The 20,462-nt window shown below is 37.6% G+C and overlaps 1 protein-coding gene across 1 annotated transcript; it reads right to left on the bottom strand.

Annotated features, from left to right (window-relative positions):
- Positions 1 to 515: 515 nt before the first annotated feature.
- On the bottom strand, positions 516 to 16,272 carry capn7 (calpain 7). The gene is made up of 21 exons (XM_048205627.1): positions 15,871 to 16,272; positions 15,547 to 15,655; positions 12,811 to 12,968; positions 12,012 to 12,079; positions 11,503 to 11,709; positions 11,065 to 11,151; positions 10,240 to 10,366; positions 9,964 to 10,049; positions 9,632 to 9,725; positions 9,356 to 9,502; positions 8,144 to 8,250; positions 7,744 to 7,864; positions 7,504 to 7,648; positions 5,175 to 5,274; positions 4,618 to 4,753; positions 4,453 to 4,528; positions 4,215 to 4,360; positions 4,065 to 4,127; positions 3,828 to 3,958; positions 3,071 to 3,163; positions 516 to 1,433 (listed from the first exon to the last, which is right to left on the bottom strand). Exons 1-21 carry the CDS (start codon positions 15,970 to 15,972, stop codon positions 1,289 to 1,291), a joined length of 2,448 nt encoding a protein of 815 aa, XP_048061584.1. The 5' UTR covers positions 15,973 to 16,272; the 3' UTR covers positions 516 to 1,288.
- Positions 16,273 to 20,462: the final 4,190 nt, after the last annotated feature.

Raw genomic sequence — 20,462 nt, 5'->3', positions numbered from 1 at the left:
CCTTCAGAAATCATTCTAAAATTTTGATTTGGTGCTCAAGAAACATTGTCAATGAATTATAAATTTTTTTTCAGTTTTTTTTTTTTTGATGAATAGAAAGTTAAAAAGAGCAGCATTTATTTGAAATAGAAATCTTTTTCAATATTATAAAGGTCCTTACTGGTTAGTTTTGATCAATTTGATGCATGCTGAATAAAATAATTGTCTTCTTCCCAAAAAACACGTACTAACCCCAACCTTTTGTAGCGGTAGTGAAGATATAAATATATTAACATATAGGCCTATGGTAGAGCCCATATGGCGCTACCAATTTCATGGGTTTAATTCCCAGGTAACACACATACAGCCACAATATAAACCTTGAATACATTGTGAGTTGTTTTGATAAGAGCACCTGCCAAATGGATGAATGTAAATATCTAGAAATTAACCAAGAATAACAAATGCTAATAGTTGTTAGTTCATGTTATTATAATAACTTGTTTTTGTAAAATTACCAAGGTATAAAAATGTGATAATGTACACATTAATTTTAATCTCTGTAAATAAATACATCAGAGCAGATGAACAGAAATCAAAAAGCATGTCAGATGGAAGAACTTTAAGCATTTGTACAATACCCAATACGGAACATCACCTTCAATCATGCATGACCCTTTATGATGTAAGAACATCCAGGTCATTGTTATGTTTTGTAAACGTACAGTACTGTGCTGGTAGATAATGACTGATAAACAAATTAAGTTGACATTTGGGGGAAAAACATAAAAAAAGTGATGCTTTAGATCGATGCATCTATCTATCTATCTATCTATCTATCTATCTATCTATCTATCTATCTATCTAAAGTGCACTCATTCTCTGCCCACTAAACAGAGCAGCCCTGCAACTGAGTCTTTCCACCAAGACATCAGCAAACAGACCAGAGGAAGAGCCCTTAATATGGAGACAGATTTCTGTGCACGAAACAGATCCCTCTGATCTATCCTCAGACATCATTAATATACATCCCTGCTTTAATGCAAGTCTCCTGAGTGAAAAAACAGTCATTTCAGGTCAAGTGTACACACACATCATTGTTTTTGAATGCAACTTTGGACTGCAGAACTAAGAGGAGTGCATTTTTGGCTGATTGAACACACTTCCTCTGAGCATGGCACTGTCATGAGCAGTTGTATGCTATCTATCACACGCTAATGTGACAAATATGGGAGCAATGACCATTGGCTAAAGCATCATTCAGTGTCTTATATGCAGAACAATCCGGTGGGCCGATGATCTAGAGCTGTTATTGCAGCTGAGATATGCGCAGTGGAGTGACACTGCTGAAGTCCAGGAAGAATGGGCCTTCCTGTTTGGGCAGGAAGGTAGTGGGGATCACATTGTAAATCCCAGCAGGAAAGTTCTCAACCTCCATATAACAGAAACCGCATCTGGGGATAAAGAGATCAGATTGTGTTATATAACACTGGATAATGAACTGTTTTTAATCGATTTTAGAGTACACATTATAAATGCAGACCATCAACAAAGCTAACAACCAAGCTACTGCTATCAAGATGACCGTGAAATATATTTATTTTCTTCAAACATATTTTTTAGTCATTTGAATATTTTACATATGATCAACTATGTCTGACCTAGATTTCTTTGTGAGACAAGGCTGTGCTTTTCAAGCATTTGCATGCTGATGCTAAAGTGGAATGATCTACACTGCAGTTTTGTCTATGCATGTACATGAATATACACAAGCCAGCTGACTGTTAGTATAACAAAATTAAAATACACCAGGCTGTTCATAATAGCATGCTATTTCTGCAGTAGTTTATGTATATATACCAAGGAGTTTCAAGGGAATACCAAATGGGTCAAGGGTCTTTTATAGGTGTGGAAAAATGTATACATCACCGTTTAAAAGTTTGGGGTCAGTAAGATGTTTATTCAGCAGGACTTTTACATTGTTACAAAAAGTTATTTTTCAAATAAATGCTGTTCTTTTAAACTTTCTATTTACCAAAGAATCCTAAAATTAACATAACAGAATGATTTCTGAAGGATCATGTGACTAGAGTAATGGCTACTGAAAGTTCAGCTTTGCCATCACAGAAATAATTTACATTTTACAGTATATTATAATTATAATATTTCAAAATATTCCTGTTTTTACTGTATTTTTGATTAAACAATTGCAGGCTTTGTGAACATAAAAAATCTTTAAAAAAAAAAAAAAAAAAAAAAAAAAAATCTTACAAACCTCAAATTTTAAAATGCTAATTTTTAAAATTTTAAAATTCAATTTTAAAAAAGAATCATATTTGGGGGCCTTGGCTAAAATCTGTATTATAGAACTAAGATTCGGTCTCTCTAAACCCCGCCTTTCCGAGGGCCTGCTCTGCTCTGATTGGTCAGATGACCCAGTCTCTTGTGATTGGTCTACCGTTTACAGAGTGTGTCGGTAATAAAACATCCATTACCATATCTAAATTTCAGCTCTCTTTGCACTTGCATACACACTGATATGAACAGTAACGATGGCATTGTTTTTACAATATAAATCGCAACGGAGAAAACCGCGTCTTATCGAAATGTCGACACAAATCAAACTCTTCCGGGCCTCAGCTACAGTGATTGAGGGTCAAAGAAGATGTTGTTCCTGGGCAGCCAATAAAGACCATAGGCTTTTGGGAGACATTTATCGTCATTTATCGTGTGCTTTGATCTTTGAAACTTTGGAGACCTTTTACATTCACAAACAGCTATATTACACTACTTATGAAAAAAAACATAGAAAGGGCACTTTAAATATGCACGTAATGAGGTCATGATATGACATTTAGCCTACTAATGATTGAAATTTGTTGCAAAATGCCTTAATTTGTGTTCCGAAGATGAACAAAGGTCTTGCGGGTTTGGAACAACATGAGGGTGAGTATTTAATGACAGAATTTTCATTTTTGGGTGAACTAACCCTTTAAGTGTATACTACGCAGTATGCAAATAAGCAGTACACTAGTATTCAATAGGCATATAGTTTTCTTCACCACAAAGAACAAAGAGAGTATTTCTTTACCGGTAATCTCCACTGCCCCTCTTTTGAGAGCCTGATGATCCAGAATCCCCTGCAGAAGAAACGGTCACCACCTCAAAGCCCACACTGTACTGCCTGCAGTGAGAAAGCCAAACTCGTTTATATTCACAGAAATCACACACTGTCATACATCCTCACATCACTGAGAAACCACTCTCACACTCAGAGACAGAAGGGTTCTGAATGTGCGTAGGTGTTTGTTCCAGGATGGAGTGATTACACAGAATGGCCCTGTCAGCATCATTCCTGGTGTCAAGGGAAATCTGACAGCCCGTGAAATCTCACTCCCTTCATGGCTAAAACAACTTTTCTGGGGCATGTTATAGCAAATCATCTTTATAGTCATCTTATTTTATAAAACACAACAATTAATTATTTTAATATGATCAAATATTACTTTATTTTACTATACAATCACATATCACATTCTAAAACAGCATTTTCAATTGGAATCATTCAATGTTTCTTTGAGTGTTCAGCTTGCTTACAGGTTGCTAAGCTAACATAACCTATGCAAGATACACCTAATCAAAGCAAACCTGCTGAAAATTACATATTTGAAAATACCATATTTTCCTAAATGATAAAGGCCTTCAGATAATGTTTTGATGTTCTGGTGTCAAAGGGTATACATTTATTACTATTATTTGTTGGTACCCCCATTGTTACCTTTGAAATGTAATGAAACAAGGGAAATGTGCCCTCTGATGGTGTGGAGTAAAATAACAAGCAGTCTGACCTGGAGCCACGAAGTTCGATGAGCAGAGGGCCTGTTTTCTCCAAGTTGAACTGATATATAGGGTTGTTCTTGAAGCTATCTCTGTAGTTTCCACAACCTCCTGCACTGGCCCCCTTCCACTGGCCATTTATCTATACATCAGGAGCAACAAAGAGAGAGATGTTAAACAATCTGGAAATAGAACAATAACCACAACCAAGGACACTATAAAAAGTGATAGAAGAAGTTTGAACTTACTCTTTTGGTGTGGGTGAAGGGTGTTGGGATTTTGGAGAAATTAAACTTGCACACCGAGTACACCTGGAAAGGGCATATTCATGACAACAGTTTGTTATATGATTACATCAATATGAAAATAAAAACCGATCACACTTGATTGTGTCTTACCCTTAGCGTGTAGTTGATGGTGTTTTGTTTCTCATACTGAGAGACCACCAGTGTAAAGGTGTGAGTTCCAGGACTAGTTAGTTTGATCTTAGTTAAGTAGTGAGGGCTATTGATCCTGATGCCATCAATGTAGGGAGGAGGTTCAGCTTCAGAAAAACACAAACCAGTGTGCACAAAATGTAAATAATGAACTATAAAGAAATCAGATATACATAATTTCTTCACTGTCTAATCTTACCTGGATAATAGACTTTCTTTCCATCGGTCTTGTAAACTACTAAAGTAATAAACTCCCGATTTTGAGCAAAGTCATCCTTGAGAGTGAATGAGAAAGTAAGAACATTGTAAGAACTAGTACTCTCAATCTGATTGTAGTGCACTGCACTGTAATCTGTTGTTTTACCTTGTCAGTGATGTGTCTGGTGAGCAGCACCCATACTGCAGCGCCCCCTTGAGGACACTGCACCTCCAGCTTGTACTGAGGGTTATTGGCCAAACTGTAGACGTCCTTCACAGGTCCCTGTTTGCCATCCCAGCTACTGCAATAGCATAATGCACATATATTTTTTTAAATTATCTGATAAGATGACTTAAGACTTATTCTCAATCTCTGTCACTCCACTGTCTACCCTAGTAGTTGTTTTCCATATTTACTGAGTGACCAAAGAACTAGTGATATGTAAAATCTTTGGAGTGACTCCCATCAGCACAGAATTTTAAAAGTCGCATGAATTCCGACATGACTGTTCAGACTGAGGTCACATTTCAAAACATCAGACCTGTATCTGATCTAGGACCACATATGGAAGAGCACAAATGTGATGTTTACACGGTTATGAAAAACAAAGTCTGAGTCACATATGAGCAAAAAAATTGGGCCACACAGTCTAAACGTATCCTATCAGACACCAAAGACATTGACAGAATTCTATTGATAATATAGCAACAAAGAGTTGTTACCTATGTATACAAGAGGATTCTTTGAACAGTGCTGGATTCCAGCTCAAGTAGATGACATCGTAATACTGGCACAAGTCTTCCCAGATGATCCAAAACACCCCTTAAAGAAAAAAACACAGGTGAATAAGAACTTTTATAAAATTTGTCGAGTCATTGGCGTTATTTACACCTGGAGTTAAGATGCGATATGGTAGATCGGATCACAAGTGGATGACGCTTATTACAGGTGTAAACGCGACGTTAGTTACGCTTTTTTCGTAAGTTGAATACGGAAGGCAGTCTGGCGGAAGCTAGATATTTTACTTTATAACTTGTTAAATATGGATTTTTTTTACACAAACGCATCAATTCACTTCAGAAGGCCCCTGGAGCCGTGTGGAGTATGTTTATAAAGGATGGATGCACAGTTTCATACTCGTCGGTCCTGTTCACTGCCATTATAAAGCTTGGATGCGTCGGGATATTTATTAATATAACTCAGATTGTGAACTAATCCTTTAAAGGTGCCCTAGAACTTTTTTTTAAAAGATGTAATATAAGTCTAAGGTGTCCCCTGAATGTGTCTGTGAAGTTTCAGCTCAAAATACCCCATAGATTTTTTTTTAATTCATTTTTTTAACTGCCTATTTTGGGGCATAATTAGAAATGAGCCGATTCAGGGTGTGTTGCCCCACGAGATGTGCTCCATGCCCCAAGAGCTCGCGCTTGCCTTAAACAACATAAAAAAAGTACAAACAGCTAATATAACCCTCAAAATGGATCTTTACAAAGTGTTCGTCATGCAGCATGTCTAATCGCGTAAGTACAGTGTTTATTTTGATGTTTACATTGATTCTGAATGAGTTTGAGGCTATGCTCCGTGGCTAACGGCTAATGCTACACTGTTGGAGAGATTTATAAAGAATGAAGTTGTGTTTATGCATTATACAGACTGCAAGTGTTTAAAAATGAAAATAGCGACGGCTCTTGTCTCCGTGAATACAGTAAGAAACGATGGTAACTTTAACCACATTTAACAGTACATTAGCAACATGCTAACGACAATTTACAAATATCACAAAAAATATCATGTTATCATGAATCATGTCAGTTATTATTGCTCCATCTGCCATTTTTTGCTATTGTCCTTGCTTGCTTACCTAGTCTGTTTATTCAGCTGTGCACATCCAGACATTCTGCCCTTGTCTAATGCCTTTCATCCAGACGTTAATACTGGCTGCCCTTGTGTAATGCCTCAATCATGGGCTGGCATATGCAAATATTGGGGGCGTACACCCCGACTGTTATGTAACAGCCGGTGTTATGTTGAGATTCGTCTGTTCTTCTGAGGTCTTTTAAACAAATGAGATTTATATAAGAAGGAGGAATCAATGGAGTTTGAGACTCACTGTATGTCTTTTCCATGTACTGAACTCTTGTTATTTAACTATGCCGAGGTAAATTCAATTTTTGAATCTAGGGCACCTTTAATGCGTAAACATTATGGAAAGCATGCTAGCTAGATGGGATTTAAACTTTGGTTTGAAGATGAAATATGTACCAAGCGCATTTCCACTGCATGGAACGGTTTGGTACGGCTCACTTTTTGGCGCTTTTCCACTGCATGGTGTAGCTCGGTACCAATACTAAATGTGACGTGTAAACATTGCAGATCACTGATTGGTCAGAGAGAATCGTCAATATCAGCATCTTTGGATTTGAAACACGAGACACCAAACCCACTGGATTTAAATAGTGATGACTGTTAAATGACCGTTGCACTCTTGAAAAAAGAAATGGGTGTATCGTGGTCAGTAGACAAGGTTAAGACTCGTTGGTAACCGAGGAGCGGATCCACAGCAATAGTGGCGGCACAACTATAATGATCAGTCTATATTCCCACCCACTTTGAAGTATTACTAAACTGCAGTGGAAAAGCAAACCGAAAGTAAAGCGAGCCGAGCCGGGCCGTGCCATAACGAGCTGAGCCGAGTCGTACCACACAGTGGAAAAGCACCATAATGTTCTCTCACCATTCCTGATTTAACACTCACTCACAGCTTTCGGCGTGGTCTTACGGCTGTCAGAGCACAAACGAAAGCTGCTGATCTCCGTATGTTTTCTCCGGTTTGCGTAAATTACGTAAGCTTATCTTGTCCATTAGATTGATAGATCTGAGAAAAACCCATACATTTACCCGCCCATAGACCCTCCCCTTGAAGAAATCAGGACAGAAGTGGTCGAAAGTGGACAAAAGAGACTCTCCCTCTTCTATTTGTGATCCGATTGACCAAAACGCATCTTAATACCAGGTGTAAACAGGGCCATTGTTATTTTAGCACTGGCTTACCATTGTCAAACTTCTGTGCAGTTTTGGGGTCAAAATTTAGGTATTTGAGAAGATCTGGTGTCCAGTTCTTTTCATCACGTTCGCTATAGCGGCCTTTCCACCTGAGATGGCTCCAAGGGTTCTTCAGCTGGAGGAAGCGTTTACCCTGTGAGAACAAGGATTAGATGATGATGATTTTGCAGTTATGAGACCCCTCTAAGCAGAAGATATTTAACATAGACCAGGGGTTATGTGTGTCACCTTGTATTCCCTGATGTCTAGGACAGCGTAAGCATGTGTGGGAACTAAACCCCACCTCTCCCCCTCCTCTTCAGTCATGACCCCTGTTGCTGTGGTGATGAGAACATCTCCTCTGTGAAACCTGCCAGAATAGATCAATATTGTTTTTGTTAACTAAAACTGAAACTATTAAAAATGTTAGGTTTTTTTTTCGGTGAAAGATGAAAACTTAATAAATCAAAAACTTAAAAAAAAGAGAAGAAAAATGTTCATTGGCATTCAATCAAGACAAGCAAGTGGAATACGGCCAGTAAAGTACTAAAGTAGCTACATAGTACAGAATCTAAATGAACATGTGACCTTACAGTGGTCAGACATCAATACACACCAGTGGATGTGTGTACTGTGAATGTGTGCTTACCTCTGGAAAAGCATGCGGAAAGTGTCATCTTTGTTAAAGGACTGATTGTCTGAGTGCATAGCAATACGCTCTGGGATCCAGCCAGTGAGAGCGTGCAAATCGATATTCTACAAATGAAACACACACAAAAAACATGTCACTCAGTTTTTTTGGTGTTGCCTAAATTCACTTGTAGCATGTAAAATGATTAATTTTAGTCTAAATAATTGTTGTTAGTGTTTAATTATACAAAACAGTATAGACCACCATTCAAAAGTTTGAGGTCAGTATGATTTGTTTTTTGACAGAAAGAAATAGTTTTAATCAGCAAGGATGCATTACACTAATCAAAAGAGACAGTAAAGACATTAATAATAACACAAAAGATTTCTATTTCAAATAAATGATGTTTTTTAACATTTATCACAGAATCCTGAAAAATAATGTGTCAGGGATTTCCACAAATATATTAAAGGTGCTACAGAGGATGTTTTGTTTTATACATTTTTGCAATATTACTTGAAACTGTCTTTACTAACTGATAAAAGACTATTTATTAGGTGAACTGAAAGGAATAATATTAATATACATCATCTGTGCACGAGGTAGGGCCTTAAAAACATCAGCCAATCTGGCTTGTCAATCACTGCCATTACGTTCCTTGCGCGAGACGTGCGCTCCAGTAACTTTCCACACTCTACAGGCGCCGCATGCAATGTTTTTGTCAGGAGACAGGAGTAACAACTGCAGATTATGAGTTATCTGCGGTGAGTCCGACATAATGAATCCACTAACACGACACAGCGAATGCCGGTGGTAAACACTCGTGTTCCAATACTTGTGCACGAGTTTTGGGAGGCGTTCCCTCGAAATGAGCTGTGAAGGAGGGGGGTTGTTCTTACGCATGCGCTCATTTCAAAAACTCAGTAACAGTTTTTGGTTTCTGAGTCGACGAAAAGATCCTCTGTAGCACCTTTAAGCAGCACAACTGTTTTCAATACTGACAATAATAAGGGCACCAAGTAATGTATGCTGAAAATTCAGCTTTGCTATAACATGAATAAATTACTTTTTAAAATAGAATATAGTTATTTTAAGTTGTAATAATATTTCACAATTTTACTGTTTTTACTGCATTTTTGATCAAATAAATGTAGCCCTAGAGTAATAGAGACTTAGGGATGACAGAAATATTTTATTTAGAGTAGCATCTGAATCTGAAGTGCCACTCACAGAGTTGGAGCCTGGGAAATCATATCCTCCCATGACCTTCATGTAAGCCTTCTCGATGAGCGACACCCAAAGTTCGTTGCGATTACTGGAATAGGAGCAAAGCAGCTCGCCATTGCGGTCCACGGGTAGGAAATCATCAATGATCACCTGATAGAGAAACACATACCTCAACTATAACAATACAATCTCAAAAACCTGTTCATCTTCAAACAATGATGAAGGCAACAGATAAAAGGCAAGTTATTTGAGGAGGCGGGGCTTAGAGAGGTTGAATACCTTTCTCGGGACACCATTAATGTGCAGCTTCACCATGTACTTCCCACAGGGGTTATACTCTGGCTCTCCCTTCCTGTTCTGTGGGTAGATGATGCTACATACAAACACAAATAGACATTTTTATGTAATTGTGGGAAACTCCCATTGATTCCTATAAGTCTTGTTATAACTAATTAAAATTACAGGAAATTAGAGGTGCTTGTTCAGGAATTCTTTACATTTCAGCCTGATGACACCTGACATTCACAAGCTTGATTCAGTCCATGAGCCATCCAAAAAGCAGCCTGATAATCCAAGGGTGAGTCAAACTATTAGTGTAAACACAGCTGTACCTTGTGATCAACTTTTTGCTGTAGCGTCTCTCATATGCTGCACTGATGGCCAATGAGGCAACAAAGGAACAGTCTGACACAACCGTCTGCAAACATGATCAAATAAAACAACATTACATAACCTAAAAGTTTCATGAGCAAACAACAGAGCTTTTTGAATGGCACAACTGCTTTAAACACCAAGCTATTACTATCACTGGTTAATTTGTTTCCAGTTAATAGTTTGGCAAAGTTTTAATGAGAAGCAAACTTAGTCAATGATGCATAAAGTGAGACCTGCTTGATGCTGAAGCTGGACACAGTGAAGATCATGGTGGGGTTATTGCAGATGTCATCTGGCCGAACCCAGCGTGAGAATATGGCTTTTTGCTTCGGTGACAGTGCCAGTTTCCCACGTTTGTCCCTAAGTGTAAACGCAATCATCTCACTGAGGTCTTTTGACTATGCCACATTTTACTCAGTGTTATAGGACTACTGCTCTTAAAAACAAAAGATGAGATCAGTAAGATTTTTTTAAACGTTTTTAAAAGTCTCTTATGCTTACCAAGGCTGCATTTATTTGATCAAAAATACAGTAAAAAGAGTAATTTTGTTAAATATTATTACAAACTGTTATATCTAATATTTGAATATATTTTAAAATGTAATTTATTCCTGTGATGGCAACGCTGAATTTTCAGCATCATTACTACAGTCTTCAGTGTCACATGATCCTTCAGAAATCATTCTAATATGCTGTTTTGGTGCTCACTAAATAATTGATAATCTTATTATCTTTGTGGAAACTGTGATACATTTTTTAAAGCATTCTTTGATGAATAGAAGGTTCAAAAGAACAGCATTTTTTTGAGATAGAAATCTTCTGTAACATTTTAAATGTCTTTACTGTCACTTCTGATCAATTTAAATGTGTCCTTTCTGAATAAAAGTATTAATTTCTTTAAAAAAAAAAAAAATCTTACTGACCCCAAATTTTTGAATGGTAGTGTAAATGCAAGTGCAAAAGAAAATCCAGCTGTTTCAGTGTACAAGAATACCAGTGTATGTGAGCGAAGCAGCTGCACTTGTATAAATTCCACTCAAAAGAATATAAATACTCACGAGAACGGAACAGGAAATGCAAAACGTTCCCTCAGGTCAACACTCATGAATGGAACATATTCAATTCCATTTATCTTGGAGGTCTTTCTACAAAACACACAACAAAAGTGAAAAATAAAGAACTGATTATAATAAATATAAAAATGTCAACAAATTTATTTTTCTATATGCATTATTGAAGTTATTCTAAAAAACAGAAAACAAAAAAAAGGCTAATATAACATGTTAACCAATAAATTAAATCCAATTCTAAAATTTCTATACTATTTTGTCCAAATAAAATAAAAATGAGTCATTAAAAACTAAAATACATCATTCTAAATACCAAAAGTGAATTTAGGCACTATAACATTATAAATGTACAGCATGAAAAAAACAGATATTCATTTAAATGAATGCACAATTAAATACCTGACATCATGTTTGCTCTGAGCCTACCTGAGCACCTCTATCTCCTCCGCTGTGTAACGCTGACCCTGCGGCTCACTGGACTGCACTGCTCGGACCGGCTGAGATTTGTCGTGGAGGGAGAAGTCTTGGCCTAGCGGGAAGAACTGCCTCACCTGAGCAGGGCCTTTGGATGCAGAGGAGACGGGCTTGTCCTGGTTTGCTGGTTTACTAAGAGAGTCTTTCAGTCCCTCTGCCCTGGATGAGGACAAAGAGAAGAAAACAAAGGATTATAGACAAATGTGCATCATACTGACTGTACATCATTCTATGTTCAATGTGTGAGTCAGTGAAGCACCTAAATTAAATTGCCTAAATTATTACATTGTTAGCTAACTGCATGATTATATATGTACATTTCTGAAATGATACACATTGGACAGTCACCTCCGATAACAGATTAATTGTAATGTGAATTGCATTCTCTGTAAAGCTGCTTTGAAACGATATCTATTGTGAAAAGCGCTATACAAATAAATGTGAATTGAATTGATTTGAACCTGTCCAGAGCCTGCCGAGCAAGCTGCTTCAGTTTCCCCTGTAGTGCTTGATCTGACGTCTCATTGGACTGTGTGGGAGAGAGAAAGAGTTCAAAGATTACAGGGCTGCGGGTCCGTTTCTAATTACCAGAGGAGCCCATATAAGCGTCAGTCAGAGATATGAAACCAGAATAACCAACTTAACACCACCACCTGTTGCAAAGACTGACTACTATTACGTTAGAACTGCTGCTAGTATCTGAGTCAACACTGTATAGTTATAATGCAATTTTTATATTACTGTTCAAAAGTTTGGGGTCTGTATGATTTTTTTAAATGTTTTTGAAAGAAGCCTCTTAACAAGACAGCATTTATTTGATCAAAAACACAGCTAAACAGTAATGCTACTAATACTATATTATTCCAATTTAAAACAGCTGTTTTGTATTTTAACATATTTTAAAATGTAATTTATTTCTGTGATGTCAAAGCTGAATTTTCAGCAGCAATTAATTTACTCTTCATTGCCACATGATCCTTCAGAAATCATTCTAATATGCCCTTTTTTAACATTATAAATGTTAAAAACAGTTGTTTTTTCCAATATTTTTGAAATTGTGATACATTTTTTCAAGATTCCTAGAAAGTTCAAAACAGCATTTATTTGAAATATACATCCTTTGTAATATTATAAATGTCTTTACTGTCATTTTTTAAATCAAATCAATGTGTCCTTGCTGTCCTTGTCCTTTAGCTTCTTTAAATGTGCTCAAACTTTTGAACACTAATGTAAGCGTTTCCCCCTTATGTGACGACTCACCGCTTGAATGCACAACTCCACTGCCTGAGTGTAGAGCTCAATGGCCTCATCTGTGTTTTCCTTCTCATCCTCTTCAAAAGCCTGTGTCACCAGAAAGTACGCCCTCTCCAGATCCAACTGGTGCTTACTCTTCAGAGGGTCACTGCTCTGTGCTTGAACTGTTCATAGAGATTCAGTCAGGGGTTCTAACAGAGATAGGCCTTACAGGAATAGTTCACCCAAACATCAGTGCCTTTATTTACTCAACCTCATGTTGTTACAAACCCATGTGACTTCCTTTCTGTACAAGAATACTAAAGAAGAATTTTGAAGAATTGTACTAGTCTTTCTTTTCAAAGCAATTATAAGGAATAGACACAAGCTTGCAAGTTTCAAAAAGTTCAAACCCGATTCCAAAAAGTTGGGACACTGTACAAATTGTGAATAAAAACAGAATGCAATGATGTGGAAGTTTCAAATTTCAAAATTGTATTCAAAATACAACATTTAAACTGAGAAAATGTATCATTTTAAGGGAAAAATAAGTTGATTTTAAATTTCATGGCATCAACACATCTCAAAAAAGTTGGGACAAGGCCATGTTTACCACTGTGTGGCATCCCCTCTTCTTTTTATAACAGTCTGCAAACGTCTGGGGACTGAGGAGACAAGTTGCTCAAGTTTAGGAATAGGAATGTTGTCCCATTCTCATCTAATACAGGCTTCTAGTTGCTCAACTGTCTTAGGTCTTCCTTGTCCTCTTTATGATGCGCCAAATGTTTTCTATGGGTGAAAGATCTGGACTGCAGGCTGTCCATTTCAGTACCCGGATCCTTCTTCTACGCAGCCATGATGTTGTAATTGATGCAGTATGTGGTCTGGCATTGTCAGGTTGGAAAATGCAAGGTCTTCCCTGAAAGAGACGACATCTGGATGGGAGCATATGTTGTTCTAGAACTTGGATATACCTTTCAGCATTGATGGTGCCTTTCCAGATGTGTAAGCTGCCCATGCCACACGCACTCATGCAACCCCATACCATCAGAGATGCAGGCTTCTGAACTGAGCGCTGATAACAACTTGGGTTGTCCTTGTCCTCTTTAGTCCGGATGACATGGCGTCCCAGTTTTCCAAAAAGAACTTCAAATTTTGATTCGTCTGACCACAGAACAGTTTTCCACTTTGCCACAGTCCATTTTAAATTAGCCTTGGCCCAGAGAAAACACCTGCGCTTCTGGATCATGTTAAGATATGGCTTCTTTTTTGACCTATAGAGTTTTAGCCGGCAACGGCGAATGGCACTGTGGATTGTGTTCACTGACAATGTTTTCTGGAAGTATTCCTGAGCCCATGTTGTGATTTCCATTACAGTAGCATTCCTGTATGTGATGCAGTGCCCTCTAAGGGACCGAAGATCACGGGCATCCAGTATGGTTTTACGGCCTTGACCCTTACGCAGAGAGATTGTTCCAGATTCTCTGAATCTTTGGATGATCTTATGCACTGTAACTTCAAACTCTTTGCAATTTTTCTCTGAGAAACTCCTTTCTGATATTGCTCCACTATTTTTCGCCGCAGCATTGGGGGAATTGGTGATGCTCTGCCCATCTTGACTTCTGAGAGACACTGCCACTCTGAGAGGCTCTTTTTATACCCAATCATGTTGCCAATTGAAAATTGCAAATTGGTCCTCCAGCTGTTCCTTGTACATTTAACTTTTCCGGCCTCTTATTGCTACCTGTCCCAACTTTTTTAGAATGTGTAGCTCTCATGAAATCCAAAATGAGCCAATATTTGGCATGATATTTCAAAATGTCTCACTTTCAACATTTGATATGTTATCTATATTCTATTGTGAATAAAATATAAGTTTATGAGATTTGTAAATTATTGCATTCCTTTTTTATTCACAATTTGTACAGTGTCCCAACTTTTTTGGAATCGGGTTTGAATTAAAAAACGCAATAAAAGTGATCCATAAGACTTCTGAAGTCATTCGATAACTTTGTGTGAGGAAAAAAAAAAAAGTAATTTAGGTCACTATTCTCTACATTTTCCATGTGAACAAAATTCAGATCAGTGGTTCTCAACCTTTTAGATTTGAAAGCCCTCCAAATATTCAAAGACCCTTCATATTGGCTGAGATATTCTTAAATGTTCAAATATAAGGTTTCTGAAAACCTGGAATACAGCGCATATGTTGTTAAGGTCACTTTCATGACACTTTTATTGTGATTTTACATCCATTTTGAAGACTGAAAGCTTCAGTGCTCAATCATCATTCATAGGCTGGAAAAGAGCAACCAGTACAATTCCTCAAAATTTATCCTTTTTTGTTGCACTTAAGAAAGTCATAGTTTTGGGACAACCTAAAGGTAAGTAATTAATGCCAGAGCATTAATGTAGACTACTCAAACATTATGTTGTTTTAAAAATACCAAAACACAAGAAAAGGAGGAAGAGATTTACATTTAGCTGTGAATTAAAAAACCCTGGCAGCATTCATTTGTGATTCCCAATTGCTGTATTAGTCACACCCCTTTCAAATGAGGTATGACCTATGTAAGCTTTCTAAAGGTTGGGCCGTGGAAAATATGAACATAATTTCTTCCTTCTGCAGTAGGGAGGAGGTTTCACTTTTTCATTGACCACAGAGACACAATTCAGTCCTAGAGAATCAACTTAAAAGGTGTAAATCTTGATACTGAGTATCAATACATGATGAAGTCATGTTGGTATTAGTTCATGTAAACTGACCGGCACTGAGTAGAGTCTGTACTCTGTCCAGGTACTCGTTCACCTTGTCTTGAATGTTCTCTAGTTTGGATCCAGCCATTCCTGCATAGATGAGAGCCTGGGCAGCCTCCTAAACAGAACCCAAAATACAATACATAATCAAATATGAGTTTTATCCAAATGTACATCCAGCTCAAAGTGAAAATTGTTTAATGACAGCTTTTATTGCTATAGCGTGGAATATGCTGACATTTCCATTAAATAATAGAGCCTTTTTCCGTCAGGTTAAGGTAAATATTACATTAAATCAGCTATCAATGTCAAAAAGCAGAGTGTGTAGCTTACCTTGTAGTAGAAAACAGCTTCATTGTATTTCCCCTGCTGATCATGCAGTACAGCTGATTTGGCAAATTTAACAGCATCGAGCTCAAGAGCTGTACAATCCATGATTGACGTTTAAAGACGTTTAACTGGGTATATGGCAAATCATTTTAACCTGTTCTTCTTTATAGGCAGCTGTTCCTCCGAGAATTTGCGTTTCTTTCTTGAGTTGTTCCTGTTACGTGAACTTCCCGACCTCTAACTCCGAGTCAAGACTGAACAATATTGATTTCAAAGAGCTTACAAACTTAGTTACTCTAAATAAGGTGTGAACACACAACGCTTTAACTTGCTATCGTGACAGCAAAACAAATGCTCAAGCCCGCAGTACTTCCGGATGCGATGGGCGTGTCCTACTGTTGTCACGACACGTCATTCGTTTTCAGAGCGGCCGCCGTCCGAATCACTTCAGCGAATCGGTTCCTTCAAATAGTTCATTTCAAAGAACCGGTTCTTATTTAATTCATTACGTGTTGTCTGACATCCTCTATTACATGTTCTAGTCTAAAACGTAATTTCTATTAAAGTCAAATGCACTGATCTACAACTAGTGGCCACATTATGTTTGTTTGTTTGTTTTTAATGGTAAACATAAAATTATTGAAAGAGAAAGTCATTTTGAAACTAAATATAATTAAAATTTCTAATAAACAATACAAAAAAAGTTAGCACATGTACATGTATAGTCTGAAAAACGTTTTTATCCTCGGTTCACTCCGAACTAGTTCAGATCACTTATCGCTTCTTTGCTTCTGACGAAAAGGACATGTTTGACAGAAAATGGTTGTCAGTTTAATTAGTTGTTTGTTAATTTGAGAAGAGAAGAACTACACTCCGATTTGTGAACAAAACGATGAGTGAACAATATCGTTCTAACTGCTTTTGTAAAGCAAATCCACTGAAAAGATCCGATCAAAAGAACGATTCTTTTACGAATCGGACATCGTCGTGATTCGCTTAGCAGAGTGTGGGAAAATCCACCAGTCTCGCTGAGAAATGAAATGAGTAAAATGTGCTGGAATTATTCTCGTAATTCTTAAAACTTTCCCCTTTGACTGGAAATTTTACGCTCATTGTAGCTGTTGAAAAATAGCATGCACGTGCAAATCATTTAGTTTAACTATTATGCCCCATAAAAATTGATAAAACCTAAATCTGTGTGTGTTTATTTCCCAGATGATGCCTAGAGCTTAAAACAATATAAAATCCGGACGTAAATGTTTTTGAACATGCAACTACACTACACATGCAACGATTTATAGCAGCGTGTAACACACTTATTCCATAGGCCTATATTATATTTAAGTTTACAAAATATTATTAGGTTCTAATATATATTGTATTATAACTCTCCAAATAAGAAGTCTGCAATGAAGTACTAGACCCAGTTTACACCTAATTTTACTGTTCACTAGTGAGCACATGGTTTACATCAGTGGTTTACACCCCCCGGTGGGTCGCGAGACAGTGAGGAAGGGGTCGCGAGATGATTTCCAGAAATCAAAAAAAAATATAATAATAATAATAATTAAACGATTAGAAATAGTATATTCTATCAATAATTGTCACGAAATACTAAAAATAGTAGTTAAATTAAAAACAAAAACCATGCAAATAAAAAAAAGCCATCAACCTTTCGATTTTCCTTTCGCTTGGCCGTGACTCCTGAGGTGATTACGACAGATTAATGACATAGTAGCAACAGAATCAGCTGCAGCAGGTCAGTTTACTGCAACATGTTAAACATTAAGACATGTGCACGTAATTCTTTAGGCTTTAAGCTTTGGATATTATTTTTGTCAAAATGAAACGTTGGTTAATATCGATCAAAAAAGAAAACGCAGGGAGGCAGCGGAGGAGAGCGGAGAAGCACGCGCTTCACATATGCCGCGTTTGCAGTGCGCAACTGATCCATGGCTGTGTATCACAAACACAACATTTACTTATTTTTATTTCAAATCCAAAAGTTGTTACTGAATATGGCTTGTCAGCACAGCGATTCTCTTTGTATAGGCCTACACTATATTTCATAGATGTCACGTTTAAACGCACTATATTTAAACGTTTTATTCATTTCATTACTTTATATTTATCTGAAGTAATACTTTAGATTTATATATTGCTCACGCAAGTGGCAAAACATTTAAACGTAAGCTTTATGTTAAAATCAAAAACGTTTTTAAAAAAAAAAAAAAAACAACTTAAAATAGACAAAAACAGGCGACTCTCGTCTTTTCTTTCCTTTTAAATCTTTTTACAATAAATCCCTCAGGTCATAAAGAACTGTTTTTCCACCTTCAGAGGCGAGTGCTATTGTTTATTAGGGCCCAAGCGAATTAAGCGCGCAGGGCCCTCTTGTTCTTCTAAGGATTATTAGGGCCAAAGCCCTGTAAGGGGCTGAAGGCCCTTTTGTTTTCTTTAGGATTATTAGGGCCCAAGCGAAAATTCGCGCAGGGCCCTCTTGTTCTTCTAAGGATTATTAGGGCCCGAGCACCGATGGTGTGAGGACCCTATTGGAATTGCTCAGCCAAAATTTTCTTCTTCTCCAAATGAATCACATTTTTGAGGGCCTAAACGTTCTCAAAAACTCATGCAACTTTGCACACGCGTCAGAAGTGGTGAAAATTTACATCTGATATGGGTTTCAGAATTAGGTGTGGCAAAATGGCTCGATAGCGCCACCTACAAAATTCAATTAAGCGCCCTTCGTGCTATGTTTCACGTACAGTTATGAAATTCGGTAGACAGATGTAACAGCCTAATACCTACAAAAAAGCCCATGGTTGCAAAGTTTGTAAACCCAACAGGAAGTGAGATATTTTGAATTTTCTCTTCAAAATTTTGGCAGTTTTTGCCATTTCCACATGTTGTACTTTAACGAACTCCTCCTAGAGCTTTAATCAGATCAACATCATATTTGGTCAGTCTAATCTAAAGGCCTTTGAGATGTTAAATTGCGAAGATCTATAGTTTTCGCTGAAGGGCGTGTTCGTGGCGGCCTGGCAAAGTTCGATGTTTCGCCATGAAACAGGAAGTTGTTGTAACTCGGGCATACAATGTCTGATCTGCCCCAAACTTCACATGTTTTATTAGAGTCCTGACCTGAAGACATCTATATGACAATATTCAGTTACAGTCATAGCGCCACCTGGGGGCAACAGGAAATGACATGTTTTACACTGTGATTAACTCCACATAGAGATTGAACCAGATCAACATCATATATGGCCAGTCTAATCTTAAGGCCTTTGAGATGTTAAATTGCAAAGATCTTGAGTTTTCTTTGAAGGGCGTGTCCGTGGTGACCGACAAAGTCTGATGTTTCGCCATGTAAGGTGAATCACTTTTTTGAGGGCCGAAACATACTCGAAAACTCATGAAACTTTGCAGATACGTCAGAAGTGGTGAAAATTTACGTCTGATATGGGTTTCAGAATTAAGTGTGGCAAAATGGCTCGATAGCGCCACCTAAAAAATTTCAACGAAGTGCCCCTGACACTACGTTTCACGTACAGGTATGAAATTTGGTACATACATCTAACAGCCCAATACTTACAAAAAAGTCTCTTGGAGTGAAATCAGGAACCAACAGGAAGTGAGATATTTTGAATTTTCTTTGCAAAATTTGGGCAGTTTTTGCCTTTTCCAGGCATTGTACTTTAATGAACTCCTCCTAGAGCTTTAATCAGATCAACATCATATTTGGTCAGTCTAATCTAAAGGCCTTTGAGACGTTAAATTGCGAAGATCTAGAGTTTTCGCTGAAGGGCGTGTCTGTGGCGGCCTGGCAAAGTTCGATGTTTCGCCATGAAACAGGAAGTTGTTGTAACTCGGGCATACAATGTCTGATCTGCCCCAAACTTCACATGTTTTATTAGAGTCCTGACCTGAAGACATCTTCATAACAATATTCAGTTACAGTCATAGCGCCACCTGGGGGCAACAGGAAATGACATGTTTTACACTGTGATTAACTCCTCCTAGAGATTTAATCAGATCAATGTCATTTTGGTCAGTCTAATCTAAAGGCCTTTGTGACGTTAAATTGCGAAGATCTAGAGTTTCGTTGAAGGGCGTGTCCGTGGCGCATAACAAAGTCTGTTGTTCTGCCATGAAAAAGGAAAGCCGTTGTAACTCAGGCATACTATGTCTGATCTGCCCCAAACTTCACATGTGTGATAAGAGTCCTGGCTGAACATATCTATATGCCAATATTCAGTTAGTCATAGCGCCACCTGCTGGCAACAGGAAATGGCATGCTTTACACTGTAATTCCCTCCCAGAACCACATTTCAATATGCCACAAAGTACCAAACATACTAGAAGCACGTTAAATCATGCAACACTACTTTACACTGTAATTCCCTCCTAGAACCACATTTCAATATGCCACAAAGTACCAAACATACTAGAAACAAGTTAAATCATGGAACACTTGGCTAAGTGCTAATGTATGCGATTAACGCCATGAAACAGGAAGTTGTTGTAACTCAGGCATATGATGTCCGATCTGCTCCAAACTTCACGTGTTTGATAACAGTCCTGGCCTGAACACA

This window comes from Megalobrama amblycephala, linkage group LG10 (assembly GCF_018812025.1).
Source record: "Megalobrama amblycephala isolate DHTTF-2021 linkage group LG10, ASM1881202v1, whole genome shotgun sequence".
In the NCBI taxonomy this organism is placed as follows: domain Eukaryota; kingdom Metazoa; phylum Chordata; class Actinopteri; order Cypriniformes; family Xenocyprididae; genus Megalobrama; species Megalobrama amblycephala.
Note: the sequence above shows the minus strand (reverse complement) of the source record. Positions and strands in the feature narration are given on the sequence as shown.